Below are 16,147 nucleotides of genomic sequence, written 5' to 3'. Positions count from 1 at the left end.
TACCTTTGTAGTCATTTAAACTTTAAAATGCCTCCTATCACTCCTGCTGTTGGATGAATTATCCCAGATAGGAGTGTGCTGTACAGCGAAGACTTATCTAAGTCACATCCGTTTTTATGAATGAGGAATTATGACAGTGACAGATAGGCAGAGTGAATACTATACATTTACACTATAGGAAGTGGTGGAGGTGGTGGGGGGTTGGGGGTGAGGAGAAATGGAGAAAGAAGGAGATAAGGAGTGCATTAGGTTTGGTGTGAGTTGATTGCATGAATGCGTACATATTTGTGTGCTGTACGTGTGTGTTTGTGTGACTTTGTGCATAAAGCCCCCTGTGAACAAACCCAATCACCTCTCACTCACTCTAAATTACCTAATTTGTTTCTCTCCTTTCCTTAAGCCACCTTTTCCCCCCTCCCTCTCCCCCTGCCTCTCTACTCTCTCCCTCTCTTTCTCTTCCTCTCTCTCTGTGTCGCAGTCACAGCGAGCCATCTCCGTCTCTCTCTCTCTCTCTCTCTCTCTCTCCCTCTCTCTCTCTTCCATTCCTCCTCTCTCTGTCTTAAGTATGAAGGGGCTGGGAGAGCTCGGCCCTCTCCCTTTCCCTTCTTCCATCTCTCTCTCCTCCTCTTCCTCCTCTCCTCCATCTCCTCCTCTCTCGCGGCTCGCGCTCACTGCTGTCTCGCTGGAAGACGAGAAGGAGAAGGAGCAGGAGAAGGAGGAGGAGGAGAGGGAGGGGAGGAAATGGCGATGGGGGCATGTGGCGAGGAGGATCTCTCCCTCTCCCTCTCCCTCTCTTCTTCCTGGCCGTCGCTCGGCCCTGTGAATAGGAGCGTCTGGTTCATTTACAGGTACCTGCCATGGCTTTTTATACCCCTCTACCCTCCCCTCCCTCTCTCTCCGTCTCTCCCTCCAGTTGCCAGGGGGAGACAGGGGGGGAGTTGGAGGGAGGGATGCATGCATGTGGACATCATGGATGGCAGGGCAGGATCGATTAGCTAGATTGACAGATGTTGCAGCGGATGCTTGCAGACGGATGTGTTGATTCAGTGTGTCTGAATGTGTGTGTGCGAGCGTGTGTGTGTGTGAAGATGGACTGTGAGCTGCTGCTGCACAGCCCAGTGTATGAGCAGTGCAGCCGTTCTGTGTTGCGCTGTATGAACATGTGTCTGTGGCGTATTCTTTCCCTCGGCTTTGAATCGTTCTCAGAAAAAAATGTCCTCTAGAAATGCACCGGCAGAAGTGATGCCTGCTGCTTTTAGTGATGTGCACATTGATCGTATGTTTGTTTGAGTGCGTGCATGGCTGTGTTTGTGCGTTTTCTCTGTGCATGGATGGCATGTTTTCAGTTGTCCAGCAAAACGCAATTGTGTGACAGGCAAATTTGTCCTTTTCCGTTGGTTGTTTGATAGTATGTGTTCTTGTGTCTTGTGTGATGGTGTGGTGTGTTTCTGTATGTTTACCTGTGTGTGTGTGTGTGTGTGTGAGAGAGAGAGAAAGAGAGAGAGCGCGAGAGAGAGAGACAGAGGGAGTTTTAACGATGCAGCATGCATGACAAGTTCCAGCTTCTTTCTGACACCTCTATCGAAGCCCGCTTGGCCAAACCCGATTAATGCCTTGGCTACTTCCCTATGCACTATGAGACACATTATACACTGTGCTAGATTGTCCATCTCAGTGGCCTCCATCTAATATGCTGATGACAGCACTGTGCTACTAATACAGAGGAAGCAACAGTGAGTGACATTATCCCCGTGTCCCTATTCATTGGTTGGATCCTCTGATACACTACATAAAGTTCAAAACTAATAGTGTGCACTAAAGTTTGTAAGTGGGAAGTTACTCTTAAATACCCGTGAAAAACATAATGATGTTAACCTGTTGATAACCTGGTATAAGTTTACTGATACCCTAAGCTATAGAGGTTAGAGGTTTAACAAGCACACAATAGACACCTAGTAAACAGTGTTAACATTTAAGTTCCGTTTTTCTGTGATCAACAACATAACCAAAATACTACACAAACAATTGCTAGCAACAATTCATACCCAGTTTAAAATTAAATTAGACCAGTTCACGTGGTGTATTTACTATGTTGAGACTATGACTGTTTATGACGACTATATGAAAACAAACAGACAAAGTCAAAAACAGCCTGCATTTGTCATGCTATTGTGCGTGCACCTACATTCAAGAGATGCTGGACCACATTTTATTACATCTAAAAGACGCTAGGACTGGTTTACATCCATCCCATCTGAAATCATGGCGAATTTGACTAACAAGATGTATAAGTGTGTAAATGTTGTACAAATATCATGAATTTAGCTGCCACACCATATGTAACTTGTTTGTGCAATGTTTTGCAAAATAAGAACTTGCACTATATAATAATTATTAAATATTACATTGTTAATCTTAGGCGGCAGCACCTTAACATCCAAATGGCTCCAAAATGGTGACTCAGTTTAGGTGGGTGCTAACACAATATGCCTATGCTTTAAATGTTTATATTTAACTTGATCACAATTTTTTACTTTGTGGGCATAAATGAACTGAAATAGCTCTATTCATATCCTGATCACAGGGGGTACAATGCTGATGACAGTAATGCCAACTGTTTAATTAGATGCTCAACTATAACTAAGTAAAGAGAAATGTGCAGGTGTTATGGTGGTGTATGAAATAGGCTGTGCAGAGGTGTTAAAGGGCAGCATGTTAGGCTCAAGTACAGTAGTAACCATTTAGCTCGGCTTGTTACTGTCATGGACATGTGTTTTTCTCAATTCTAGTACTGAAATATTTGAGATATCGTGGTTATGTTTCAACATAAATATTAATGAACTATGTAAAATCTTAGTAGTGGTGCTAATAATTCAGCAGTTGCACAGTTGAATTGATTTAATACTGCAGTCACTCAACTGGGTCATGGCAGTCACTTAAAGATGATGTCATCTTTGGTTGGATGGGATGCAACCCTTGTCTGAATCTCTCCTTAAGTACAGGATGTAGTGAACAGTAGTGACAGATCTGATACTTCTTCTAACGACCAACCAAAGTTTACAAATTTGCAATATTTATCTCTTAAAACTGTTCATGACTTGGCCTGGTGTGTGTCACTGATTGTTGACTATGCAGAGGGCTTTGAGTGCCTCTACTTTAAATGCAGTAGTGCTGAAAGTTTTGATCTGCTGCTTTGCTGTCACTGTTTATACATTTACATGGTACTAATGGCTTATTAGAGTTGGTTACTGGCAATCATAAGGCACTATTTGTTTAAAATACCAAAAAAAGGTAAGACGAGCAGCAATTATTACTGCTGGGATGGATAATAAAATTCTTCAGAGCTGATTGTTAAAATATTTTGATGTGCATCTCTGCATTAATCAGAATCTGAGTGTTCGGTCAATTTGGATTTAAGGGAAAATAGTTGTATTTGTCATCTGCCAAATACAGATGTTTAAAGTAACATTTGTTTACATCTACAGATGAATATGTACATCATTCCCAACGGCCCTCCATATTCACTACTGAGTTCCTACCCTAAAATCTATGTGAAAGTGTTTGTAGAGTATATGTTTTGTTCATTTATTCACTTGGTCCTTCAGACTATTTGAGATCTAAGCTGGGCAGCAGAAATGGACAGAGGAGGACAAGAATAACAAAGAGACAGAGGCTTGGCAGAGACAGAGAGGCTCTCACACAGCCTGTGGAGAGAGTGATGCACTCAGCAGACTGAATGAAAAAGATCATGAGGGGGAAATGTGATTAGACAAAAATGAGCAAATGATTAGAGGTTTGGAGAACAGTAGAGGGAGCCAGTATAGACAAAAACATGGGGTAGAGGGGGCCATAAGGATGGAGAAATGTGAAAAGAAGAAGAGCCTGTCAAAAGAGAGAGAGAGAGGGAGAGAGAGAGAGAGAGAGAGAACAGATGGAGTGGGCTGGGACTATTTTGGTGCACGATGGGATTATCAGCATGCGGTTACAGTATGTTACAGCTGACACGGTGTATGTGCCTCTGTGACTCACTGACTGAGTGTTTGGATGGCCTCTCCATTCATAAGACAAGTTTTCCTAATACTTTAGAGTCGGTGCTCTTCCATAAACCCAACTTGAGGTTGAACTGAAGCATCTTTGTGTGGAAAGCGTAGGGCAGCTACTGCTACTAGGACTAGGGACGAATTACTCAACAGGATTATAGATCTAGAAGCCCAAGGGTTCAAGGAGCCCTGAGCTAGAGCCTCACTTTTAAGTGACTCTGTAACCTTGTTGGGACTACAGCTATAAAGAGATAATAATATCGGCAAAGAGACACAAAATAACATCAGAGGCAACTAGAAAAAGATTAGCACAAAGACATCTCTGGTAATCTGTGGCCTTCAATCTCACGTAAATGGGTTGGTTTATGTGTCCCATTGTAAAAATGTTCTAATATATGTTCAATTTCTGTATTCAAAATACAAATTATCAGCAAAATTAAAAATAGTATATGCATATTGACATATTTTTCAGGCCTTTATCTAATCCCTACTTTTATGTAAAGCTTTGGATTTGTGTACCTTTCTGGGCCTTGAATAGAATAAATCATGTGAGAGGTTGATTGAAAAGTGGGGAAAATTGCTCTAGAAAACTTTTTGTACCGGGTTCACATGCTGATAGGGTTTGAAACAACTTGTTTCATCTTTAACTATGCATTGTATTTTATAAAATTATGGTTTTATGTAAACTCTTAATTTGGTAAGTAAACTGTAGCTTCAAAGGCAAAGAAAAGAAGGCTGAAACCTGACCAGCATAAAGTATGAGAAATAAAAGTACTATACATTTACATTTACATTTAGTCATTTAGCAGATGCTTTTTATTCAAAGTGACTTACAAGTGAGGAACAAGGCAAGCAAACAAAATCTAAGTCAAGAAGAAACAACATCAATGCAAAGTGCTATCAAAAAAGTGTTTCTGTTTCAAAAGATGTGAGAACATCTCTCGAAACTATACCTCAGTTTGAAATGTAGCTTAGTGAAAAGTAAAGAGTAGCTCAAAATTGCATTTGGGTGCAATATTTGAGTAAATATTCTGTTACTTTACACCAGACTTTGAACATTTCACATCTGTTTGTGTCACAGGACAGAGCATAACATATACTACTCTATGCAATGCACCTGTGAGCATGCAGCATGCCTGTTCTAGCATGCCATTACATGCCATGGCTCTGGTGTGGACCCACCCAAGTTTCTTGTGTCCATCTCTAGCTGTTGCTGAGGCAACAAGCAGCACCATCATACTGTATATAGCATCTCTCACTGAGGTTCTGGGCTTGCTGTCAAAAACAAAAGTGAAGTAAAGCAAGGTTAAGTAATCATTGTATTGTGTGGAATGTGGTAAATATTATATGATGCATACTTGCACTGACCGTCCAAAAATAAAGTCACACACTCTAATATTATGTTGGGCCGCCTTTGCTTTGATTTGCTGTGGCATTGTTTCAATAAGCCCCTGCATTTATTCCCCCAGAGTTGTATTAATGATGGAAAAGTCGGACTGCTGTGGAGTCTTCTCCAGCACATCCCAAAGATTCTCAGTGGGGTTAAGGTCTGGACTCTCAGGTGGCCAATCCATGTGCGAGAAAGATGTGTTATGCTCCCTGAACCACTCTTTCAAAATTTGAGTTTGATGAATCCTGGTATTGTCATCTTTGAATATGCCTGTAACATCAGGAAAGAAAAACTCCACTGATGGAATATCCTGGTCATTCGGTATATTCAGGTAGTCAGCTGACCTCATTCGTTGCTGAACCTAGACCTGACCAACTGCAGCAACCTCAGATCATAGCACTGCCCCCACAGACCTGTACAGTAGACACACGGCATGACGGGTGCATCACTTCTCCCACCTCTCTTCTTACCCTGATGCACCCATCACTCTGGAACAGGGTAAATCTAGACTCATCAGACATCACGACCTATGTGACATTTCCAGAAACTCAGATATCTTTACTTGATCTGCAGAGAGGTTTACTTGTTAAAACTCTGCAAACCCATTTGCTTAAGGAGACAAGTAACAATGACTTGTGTGATTTAAGTGCTTCGAACTGTTTGTTTTGTGGTGTGAAGTGAAATCATATCAATTCAATTCAAACCAGAGCTAAACATGACTTTCCATTAAATTCCTTATTTTTTCTACCTCTCCCATCTCTATCTCTTTCTGTCTCTGCTCCAGAGAACTCACCAACAAGAGTTCTCATAGTGTTGCTTAGCTGTAATTACGCAGTGCTCAGATCAGTCCCACCACAGAGTAAAATGTAAGTCACTGCTAAGGTACTGAATGAATCCTTAGCCTCTCTCCCTCACTGGCAAACACCAGCAGAGGACCAGAAGCAGGTTGAAATACAAAGGTCAATGTTCTTGGATTTTACACTGTGCCGTGTTCGTGAGACGTCGAGTGTTGAATTGTGCCAGGGTGTTTGGGACCCTCTGATACTTTACAGCAGTTTTTTTAAATATTTAACGTTAGACACGGTTTCTTGCATTACTGCCTGCCATTGGTGTAGTAATGTAATCTTGTCCTTTGTTTCTGCTGTACCAGGTTGTTTAAAGTTAGCTTCACTCAAAACAAGTGTACAGCGTCTATGTTGGTCTGTACTTTCAGAGCCACAAACAGCCGGAATCAAGTTCCTTGTGTCTGACGACATACTTGGCGAATAAAATCAGATTCTGATTTTGAATAATAAATAAATGTTGTTGGTGTTTTTCATCCTGCAATTGACTCTAAACTTGATAGAAACTACCAAGATGTACATATTGGTGCTAACTGATGAAAGGTAACTCATTTATATAGGTCAGGACAGTGTAACACCATTGAAGTGATTATTATTTGAGTTTTAAGTGAGTTTAAAACTTGACTTTCCACCCATCATCTCCACTGATGAAGGCAGAGGTTGAATGCAGTACATGTCCTTCTGTCTCTGTTATGTTATTTGTAATTGTCTTTATGTGTCTCTCTTCCGTCTCTTTTCTGCTAGTGACTATATAATCAAGGAGAAGACAGTACTTCTGCAGAAAAAAGACAGCGAGGGTTTCGGCTTTGTGCTGAGAGGGGCCAAAGGTGAGGAGATATAACACAAACATGTTTCCTTCCAGTTACACTCGCAGATTTAGATTTGATAGTTCTAATCTTACATGAAGTCCTGCATCATGTGAAATGTTAATACATCCTCTCTGTTCATGTCTTCGTGGTGTTTTCAGCTCAGACTCCAATCGAGGAGTTCACTCCCACCCCGGCCTTCCCTGCTCTGCAGTACCTGGAGTCTGTGGACGAGGGAGGCGTGGCCTGGAGAGCTGGTCTCAGGATGGGGGATTTTCTAATAGAGGTACTGGCATGATTCTCCTCATTGTGGGGGTGGAACTGATGGTGCTGACTGATTTTCTATGTAAGCCTCTGAACATATACAGAACAAGAAAGCGATCAGACTGCCAACCTGAACACAGTCCAAGATCCAAATTTCTATCAAAGTTTTCTGTACAAAATAATCAGTTTTATGAACCTTGAACAACTGAATCTACATCATAAATTGATATGTTGGTTACTTTCCATCGGATTTATGCTGGCATAATGCTAACAACCAGTGAAAGCTTCCTCATATAGTAAATATTTCAAGATTCATAAAGTTTTTATATGATTGGTACTGTCTGTTTCAATAGTATGGTATTTGTTGGTAAATAAAATGTCTCAAAACACCAAATTTAAAGAAAATAATTTGTTCACACAAACATTAAATGACAGAATAAAACAATTTTCTTAAACTGAGTCAGTCTGTGTTTCTGTCTCAGGTCAATGGTCAGAATGTGGTGAAGGTCGGTCACAGGCAGGTCGTCAACATGATCCGGCAAGGTGGAAACAGCCTGATGGTTAAGGTTGTCATGGTAACACGCAACCCAGAAATGGAGGAGGGTTCGAGAAAGAAAAGTAAGAATCTGTCCAGTGCACACTGAGGTGGTGCTGTTGTTGATTGCTGGTGATAACTGAACCGTGGTCCTGAACAGCTTGACTTACCACTGCTGCGTGTTTCTGTTTCCTCAAGTCCCCCAGCAGAGCAAGAGGCTGAGCACTCCAGCTATCGCCCTGCGATCCAAATCCATGACTTCAGAGCTGGAAGAGATGGGTAAGAAATTGATTCATACTGTATAAACTTATAGATTACCAAAGAATGACTGCGAGGGAGATGTGGACAGTAAATGAAAGTGTTTTAAATCTGAAGAGGAGGAAAAAGTTACTGAGTAGAAACAGATTGAGGTAATGAAGAATGATAGACCAGTGTGAAACCAGAGTGTTGGGGGTTGTTAAAGATGCTGAAAATGTGAAGGAGAGTTGAGCTAGGACTAAATTTAGAAAGCGAGTAAGTATAGAGGGAGATGTGTACTTACACAGCAGCAGAAACGAGAGGAAAAGAAAGATGATTGGCTACCGCCGTGGATGACGGTCTCAATGCATTTCACTGTTCTTTCAGAGGTTCCACACTGTCACTTCCAGCACTCCCACTACAGGTAACCCCACCCAGAAAACGTGTCGCCATCCACCTTGTGATCCCTTTCTCACAGCCCGCCTCTCTTACCTCTTACCCCCCTGCAACCTCCACTGCTCCCTGGCCCGCCCACAGCTTTAACCCCAGCTCCCACAGAGTCTGCCAGCCCCTCTGCTCAACACACACACACACACACACACACACACACACTGACACTCAGCATTATTTGTTGCCAAGGTAACACTGCAGGGAAATGGGAGTCACCTGAGAAGAGTTTCCGGGTGCCACCAACATCATTGCAAAGTGTCTGATCTTAATGTATCAGTGAACAAGTTGCAGAATAAGTCCCTCCTTTGATAACATCTTTTGTTGAAAAGGTCTTTGATTCATTTGGAAGAAATCACACCCAGGATAAAATTATTGAGATGAGTAATGTTTGAGAAAAAAGAAACAACTTTATTTCAGGTCTGTTTCTATGGTAACGACATTATGTGTGGTTGTGCTTATGCCGTCTCTATTGGAGGCAAATTAGTGGGAGGAGAGTGCGTGGTGAGGGTCAACGCCCCTATTTTCAGATCAGATTGCCGGCCAGTGTTTTATTGGTGATTGGGTTTTATCTTCTAAACATTTATACTGCTTGCTGTCTCTGTCGCTGCTGTTTCTGAACATGCCCAGTGAATGGTTGAGGATGTATAAAAGCTGGTGACGTGGAGCTACTGGAGATGATCTACGAGGCTTCACAAGGCTGATCTCAGCTCTGGCTTTAGTGCTTTTTCTTTCAAAGAGTAACAGACTCATGCTGAACCCTGTGAACAGCAGCAGCTACAGTCATTTGTGTTCTGAGTGCAGAAATCAACCTTTTGCCTCATCCCTTCCCAGTCTCCTTCCCTTACTTACTTACTTACCGTCTCTCTGTGGTGTGACCTCACCTGATCAGCACAAAGCATGATACACAGGCACAAGCTTCCTGAACCCTCAACCACCTCACTGGCACACATAATCCAGTACTCGTTACTATATATACAGTATATACACTTACCAGTAATAATGTACATGTGTGTAGTGACACTGTGGGGACCAAGAAGTATCTCATTAAAGTATCTCAGTACATATAGTCAAACTACTGCGTTGTTACATACTTTTTGCAATGGTTATGCTTTTCTAGAAAAAAATAAGAGTTTGAGAAAAACTGTTACAGATATTTTGTTGATTATGTGTTTATGTGGATATATTGATAAAGTCCCCATTATCAAGATCAGATCAAGTATTCAGTGCCTATTGGATTTCACACATTACATAATAATTACATTAACATTTTTATGTAACAATAACAACAACAACAACAACAATAATAATAATAATAATAATAATAATAATATAGAACTGTCCATTTGAGTCAATGTGAAAAGCATTTATCAACACATATTCTGAATTCTTTTGAGATGTGGTTACATAATTTGTAGACATCTTAGAACTTAGATCCTCATTGCTTTTGCCCCTTTTCTCAGTCTACTTGTGATGAGCACAGCGGGTGATGAAGCCAGGTCAGCTGATGCCATATGCTCGTTCAAATGCATTAGAATTCATTTAGCTGTGACGCCTACTAAACTCTCTCACCTCTGTGATTGGTGCAGTGTCCCAGTTCACCTACAAGTAATGCTGCAAGACAACAAGGACATCACATAGAAGTGATCCTGCAGTGCACTCAAGTCCACACACAAATTGTGTTTTCACAACACTAATTTAACTCAGTATTTCTTAAATATGTTTGCAAAAGTTTTGAAATGTGTCTAGCATAGGTAAGAATTCTGAACCTTTACATGAGTGGTATATTTACTGGAAATGAAAATGTTCTTTATGTTCAGTTAAGTTCAATAAACTACTACAATCGTTATGAATGAGTGTAGGTATGGCAGATAACCCTATCCCTATCCAGTCTGCACTTGCTAACTCTGTTACACCATTGAATGCAAACACTAAAGGGTCACCTATAATTCCTCCTTTTTAGCCCCCTATGGACTTTACTGTTCACTAGTTTAACCACTAACTCTGTCTTTTCTTTGTCTCTTTTGTCCTCCACACTTCACTGCTGATGGGATCCTATCCATTTAACAGTGGAGAGAGGTGGGAGTCATCTTCAGCCTAATTCCATATTCATGCGCGTGTGTGTGTTTTCAAGGGTGTTAGAGTAACAGTAAGCAACATATTGTATGTGTGTGCAGCATATTTACTCTAACACACACTGTACACACTTCAGCTGTCTTAAAGCAGGGGTGTGATATATTTTCTTTTACACTGAGGATCGAAAAGCCTGGAGAGGTCACTCAGTTTGTCAGGCTCCGGGGAATATGATTAGTATTCACTGTAACAACACTATTGCACTTTTACTCCTGCCAAAACTTAAGTCTCCTTTTGTCCTCCTTCCAGCTGCTACCCCTTGGAAAAAAAAATCAGGTATGCTCTGGTACAAGCTTGTTTAAGACACTGTATTTATGTCCAAAATGACTTGGCACTCACCACTCAGTCGCCTATTAAGCTTATTCTATTTTTCTTTTCCTTTAGAATTCGAATCTTCACAAGCTACAGAGAAGAAGAGGACAGTCTATCAGATGGCTTTGAGTAAGGGAGCTCATATTTGTTAGTGGACGTTTCCTGAATCTCTTCCTCTCTTTCTCATCTACCTTCATCAAGTCTGTCCCTTTCCACACATTGTTTCCCTCATTTTGTTGCTGTTTCATTGCTGTATGTCTCTTTCTCTATCTTTCTCCTTCTATCTGTCTCTTTCTCTCTCTCTTTTTTCTTCCACTCAGATAAACTAGATGAAATTCTTGCAGCCGCTCAGCAGACCATCAGCACCAATGAGGTGCCAGGGACACGGGGACAGGGGCCAAAGAGAGAAAGGGGACGGAGTTTCTATGGCAATGAGGTGTGTGTTGTGGAACATCCTGCAGTATATTTACCTGAGTGATGGGCTGTGTAGACTGAGCCTGTGATCAGGTTAATAAAAATGCTTGTTCCTTTGAACTTGAGTAGTTGAAACAGTGTAAGAAAAATGTACTTACTCTCATGACTCTCTCTCTCTCTAGTGTGTTTTACTCTCTTTCAATTTAATTTCAGCCAAATTATGGGGATCAGTCTGGGATGATGTCATCTGGGTTGGGCCTCGGCTATGACCGTGGACAGTACACCTCAGGTCACGCCCCACAGCACGGTATGCTGCGGCAGAAGTCCATCGGTGAGGCTGTCTGTTTTTTCCGTCTGACCCACCGTCCGCCTGTCTGTCTGTCCTCTTGACCAGTAGTAGAGGTCCATACTGTGCTGACGTATTTGTCTGTAGCCAACAATGTCTTGTCTGTGGCTAAACTGTGCACACTTTGTACTGTACATATAACTGTACACTAACTTGTACTATATTTGTTATGTACTGTAAATATAAATTGTTTGTCTTTTACTACTAATTCTACTACTATTTGTTATATATACAGTATACGTGCCACTTATCTCCTTGTTTTATTCTGAAGACTTATTTTCTGGTATGTTGCTTACTAAGGCTTTGTTAACTCTCCGCTTAAATAGCGGTGCTCTCTGTAGACCCGTAAAACCATTGCTGCTTCGTAATGCTGTCCAGTTGCTACTTGCTTGTGAAATATATAGCACTAATTTACTTACATACTAACAGACATAAGAATTGAGGACAGACTCACTGGCAGGTAGATGGGCAGGCCGATATAGACAGACGCCACCATAGATTACCCTCAGCTTTCCTTTTTTTACTCTGGCTTCATTTGCTCTTGACTTTTCTTCTTTCCTTTCTCACCAGTCTCTCTTTTTCTCATTCGATACAAGCTGTACCATCTCTAAATCCCTATTTTAATTCTGCTTTTTCTCCATTTGTGAATGCTGGGTGTAATGCAGGGGTACCTGAGGAGGAGAAGCAGTTTCTGCATCCTCCAGCCATGAAGTTTGCCCGTAGTCTGTCGGTGCCTGGCCCAGATGACATCCCCCCTCCTCCCACTACTGCTCCACCAGACCCTCCATTCTCCTCTGCACCACCACTAGGTTGGAGAACTAAGTCATCTCAGCAGCCCTCTGTCTCCGTGTCCCAATCCACATCCACGTCTGCCCACTACCAGCCCTACTCCCAATCAGTGCACTTCACTCATGGAGGCAGGGAGAGGACAGGTGGTCCCAGCACTGTCTCCAGTGGCTCAGCGGTGGACCACACATCATATGCACATGCAACTGCTCATACTGCTCAAAGCAGGACTGCATCGCGGAAGGTTGCCTATACTGGGGAGCCTGTTGGAGCTGGCGTAGGAGCTGGTGGAGGGGCAAAGGCAGCAGGTCTTAGGAGAGGCTACAGCACCGCCGTCCCCCCATCCAGCATTGCCACTGTAATGCCCCAGCAGCAACAGACTACCCAGAGTCAACCCCAGCGAGCAGACCGCAGTGCAGCGGGGGCTGCGGCAGGGGGTCCAAAAGGAGGTGCCCGGAGAGGTAAGGGCCCCTTGGTGAAACAGTCCAAGGTAGAGGATCTGCGCATGGGTCAAGGTACACTGGGAGGCAAAGGCTCAATGGAAAAAAGCTCCATCCCCATCCCCACCATAATTGTCAAGGCCCCTTCAACCAGCAGTAGTGGACGCAGCAGCCAGGGCAGCAGTGTGGAGGCTGATGCTCCTGGATCAGGTGAGACAGATGATGCTAAAACACCACACGGTCCTCCTCCCTCCACTTCTGCTCCACAGCCCCCTGCCCCACCATCCATCCCAGCACCACCGCCTCCATCCTTGCCTTCAATGCGAGTCCAGGATAACCTGGACTTTACCAGCCAGTTTGGGGCTGCTATTGTTGGCGCAGCTCGTAGGGACAGGGAGCGGTTTCATGAAGCCCGCAGAAAGAGTGCCTCCTTGTTCATGTCTGTTGAGGAAGACGTGAGTCTTGGGGGAGTGAGTGATGGAATAGGAGGAGTTACAAGGACTCAGATGTCACAGCAACAGCTGAGCACACAGGCTGAAAGTACATCAATACGGCTGCGCCCATCTAAGTCTATTGACGAGGGCATGTTCTCTGCGGACACCTTTATTCATCACACCCGCAGTATGCCTCCAGCCTTTGGCCTGCCTGAGTACTCCTCACCTGCCCTGGACTATCAGCCAAAGTCTGTGCCTACTGACTTGTACACAGCAGCGGGCAGGCAGCCAGCACCCTCCACTACAACCACATTCATTCACCCTCTAACGGGAAAAGCTCTTGACCCTACGTCACCACTAGGCCTTGCCCTGGCTGCGAGAGAGCGTGCTCTGCGGGATGACAGTAGGTTAAAGAGGGGATCTGACCATCATTTTAGCCGTCAGATGTCGAGTGTGGTGTTTCCTTCATCTACTGTTGCTTCTCAGCCAGTGTCATCTGCCTCTCAATCCTCCAGCTCCTCCTACCTGGTCACATCGTCTTCTCTGGCTGCCACAACGGCCACTGTTGGACGCCCACCCTCACCCAGAATCCTCAGAGGAGTTGGGAGTGTGTGGGGTGATGAAGGCAGTGGAGGAGACAGGGAGCGGGAAGGAGGAGGAGCTCGTGAAGGGCTAAGAGTTCGCTTCTCTGAGGACAAAACGGTCCACACGCACCACTATCAGTCTCAGCCGTATCAGCAAACCTACAAGGAGAGGGAGCGGGAGAGGTCGAGGGAACGGGAGAGGGAGCTATCGAGAGAAAGAGAGAGAGACAAAGAGCGAGAGGGTTACATGAGGAGGGCAGAACAGGCTGCTGCAAATGCAGCAGCTGTTGAAAGCTCTGCTCAGCAAGTGTCCCAGTCACAGCAGCCTCGGAGGCCATCTTTTCTCAGGATGGAAAGTCAAGCTGAGGCTTATATATTGTCCCTCACACCTCCCTCTCCCCCACCTACCAGTACTCAGCAGACATTGAGCACTACTGGGAGCACTGGGAGTGGCCTGATGGTTCTTCCTCCCCCCGCCCCCTCAGTTGATGCAGACGATGAGTTTGTCTACGCGGACCCTCTCCCGCCTCCATTAGAGTTTGCCAACAGTTTTGACAGGGGAATAGGGGGAATGTCAGGGTACTCACATCACAGAATGCTCCCCAACAGCTTGACCTCCCGCCAACAGCAGGTACCACCCCCTCCACCACCTCCTCCTCCACCACCACCCCCACCACCCCCCCCTCCAGCCCCCCAAAAAGAGGGAGTTGTAAGTGGGTTTCCTGCTCATACACCACTGCCCTCGCCTCAGGCAGGTGACTCCACTGCCTCCAGCCTCACGTCTTATGACAGCGAGGTGGCTAACCTGACTCAGTCTGCTCCTTCTCCTTCCCAAACATCACCCAACCCACCACCTCCTCCCTCGCCCTCAACCCTGCAGCCAGCAGGACCTCCTCCTCCCCCTTCAGTATCACCCCCACCTCCTCCTGGATCTTACCACAGACCCTTTTCCATGTCCCACCCCCATCACCTTTACAACAGCACTCACACTCCTGGGCGTTCCTCCCCCACGCCTCCCATGCACACAGTCGCGCCTCCACCAGCCTACCGTGGTCCCCCAGTGCCCTCCTCCACTGCTGCCACCTCTGCTCCACCTAGGGGCACTGCCTCCCATTCCACGACCGCTAGCTGTGCCACTGTAACCACCACTGCTGCCACCACAACAAGCACCTCCACTCAGCTCTACCAGGAGCGAACACACATCACATATACAGCATCTTCCACCGCCATCACAGGCAGTCGCAGGACAGGTGAGCACCATCGTCCTTCTCCTGCAAACAAGAAAGGAGAATCCCAGGAGACAGTTGTAGACTCGGGGATTGAGGAGCTAGACAGTCGCAGCAGCAGTGACCACCACCTAGATAGCATCATAGCCCTAAGTGGTGCTGGCGTCCGAGGGGACCGGATAGACCGGGGAGAGAGAGGACGGATGGGAGGAGGCAGGACGGGGGAATCAGAAAGAGGAGGAGATTTTCTGGAATCTTACATGAGCTACTTGGATGGACAAACTTTTGAGATGCAGAATGCCACAGCAGCAGCAGCCACTTATCCAAAAACCAGCAGGTTCAGAGAAGGAACTCGTGCTGGGGAGCTACACAGACAGACCAGCACCGCACCTGCGTCCTTCCACTCTCACAGACGAAGAGATGAGCAGGATGAGGACGAGGCTGAGGAGGGACTGGCAGAGGATGAAGGTGGACAGGATGGGTACGGGGTGAGAGACATGCAGAATTTGGGACGTCCTACCTCACCATACTTTGATCGGCCACGCACTCCTGAGATGAAGCCTCTCTGGGGAGAGGGGCAGATGACTGGTGAAGGAGGTCAGTCTGGGACATTTTTAGAAGGGAAGAAGATTTACCCACCTGCATCCAGTTTGAAGCCCAGCATCATTAATGAGCTGAGCAGCAAACTGCAGCAAAGAAACAAGGACAGCTGGAGCAGCCAGAGACCACTGAGCAGACATAGGTACATATCAATGAAAATGTTTGCTTTAAGTGTTTTATGTCTATGTTTATTTGTTGCAAATCATGATAGTGTTGTGATTGTCAAACCTTCTGTGAAATACGCTGTTCTGTTTGTCTTGTGTAAGTGTGGTGTCTATATGGTGCAAACCTCTCTTTTATTTTTCTGGCTT

The 16,147-nt window shown here is 44.6% G+C and overlaps 1 protein-coding gene across 3 annotated transcripts in view; it reads left to right on the top strand.

Annotated features, from left to right (window-relative positions):
- shank1 (SH3 and multiple ankyrin repeat domains 1) overlaps positions 1 to 16,147 on the top strand; it is a 67,032-nt gene that overhangs the window by 44,557 nt on the left and 6,328 nt on the right. For 2 of the 3 annotated variants that reach the window (XM_026362908.1, XM_026362899.1), the window contains exons 16-25: positions 7,017 to 7,099; positions 7,240 to 7,364; positions 7,825 to 7,960; positions 8,076 to 8,156; positions 10,632 to 10,640; positions 10,944 to 10,970; positions 11,079 to 11,135; positions 11,327 to 11,442; positions 11,634 to 11,751; positions 12,432 to 15,978. In XM_026362908.1, coding sequence (XP_026218693.1) covers positions 7,017 to 7,099; positions 7,240 to 7,364; positions 7,825 to 7,960; positions 8,076 to 8,156; positions 10,632 to 10,640; positions 10,944 to 10,970; positions 11,079 to 11,135; positions 11,327 to 11,442; positions 11,634 to 11,751; positions 12,432 to 15,978 — 4,299 coding nt within the window. The remainder of the gene's footprint in view (positions 1 to 7,016; positions 7,100 to 7,239; positions 7,365 to 7,824; positions 7,961 to 8,075; positions 8,157 to 10,631; positions 10,641 to 10,943; positions 10,971 to 11,078; positions 11,136 to 11,326; positions 11,443 to 11,633; positions 11,752 to 12,431; positions 15,979 to 16,147) is intronic. The other variant, XM_026362916.1, reaches the window with a different exon arrangement.

The sequence above is a fragment of the Anabas testudineus genome, chromosome 8 (assembly GCF_900324465.2).
Source record: "Anabas testudineus chromosome 8, fAnaTes1.2, whole genome shotgun sequence".
Lineage (NCBI taxonomy): Eukaryota > Metazoa > Chordata > Actinopteri > Anabantiformes > Anabantidae > Anabas > Anabas testudineus.
Note: the sequence above shows the minus strand (reverse complement) of the source record. Positions and strands in the feature narration are given on the sequence as shown.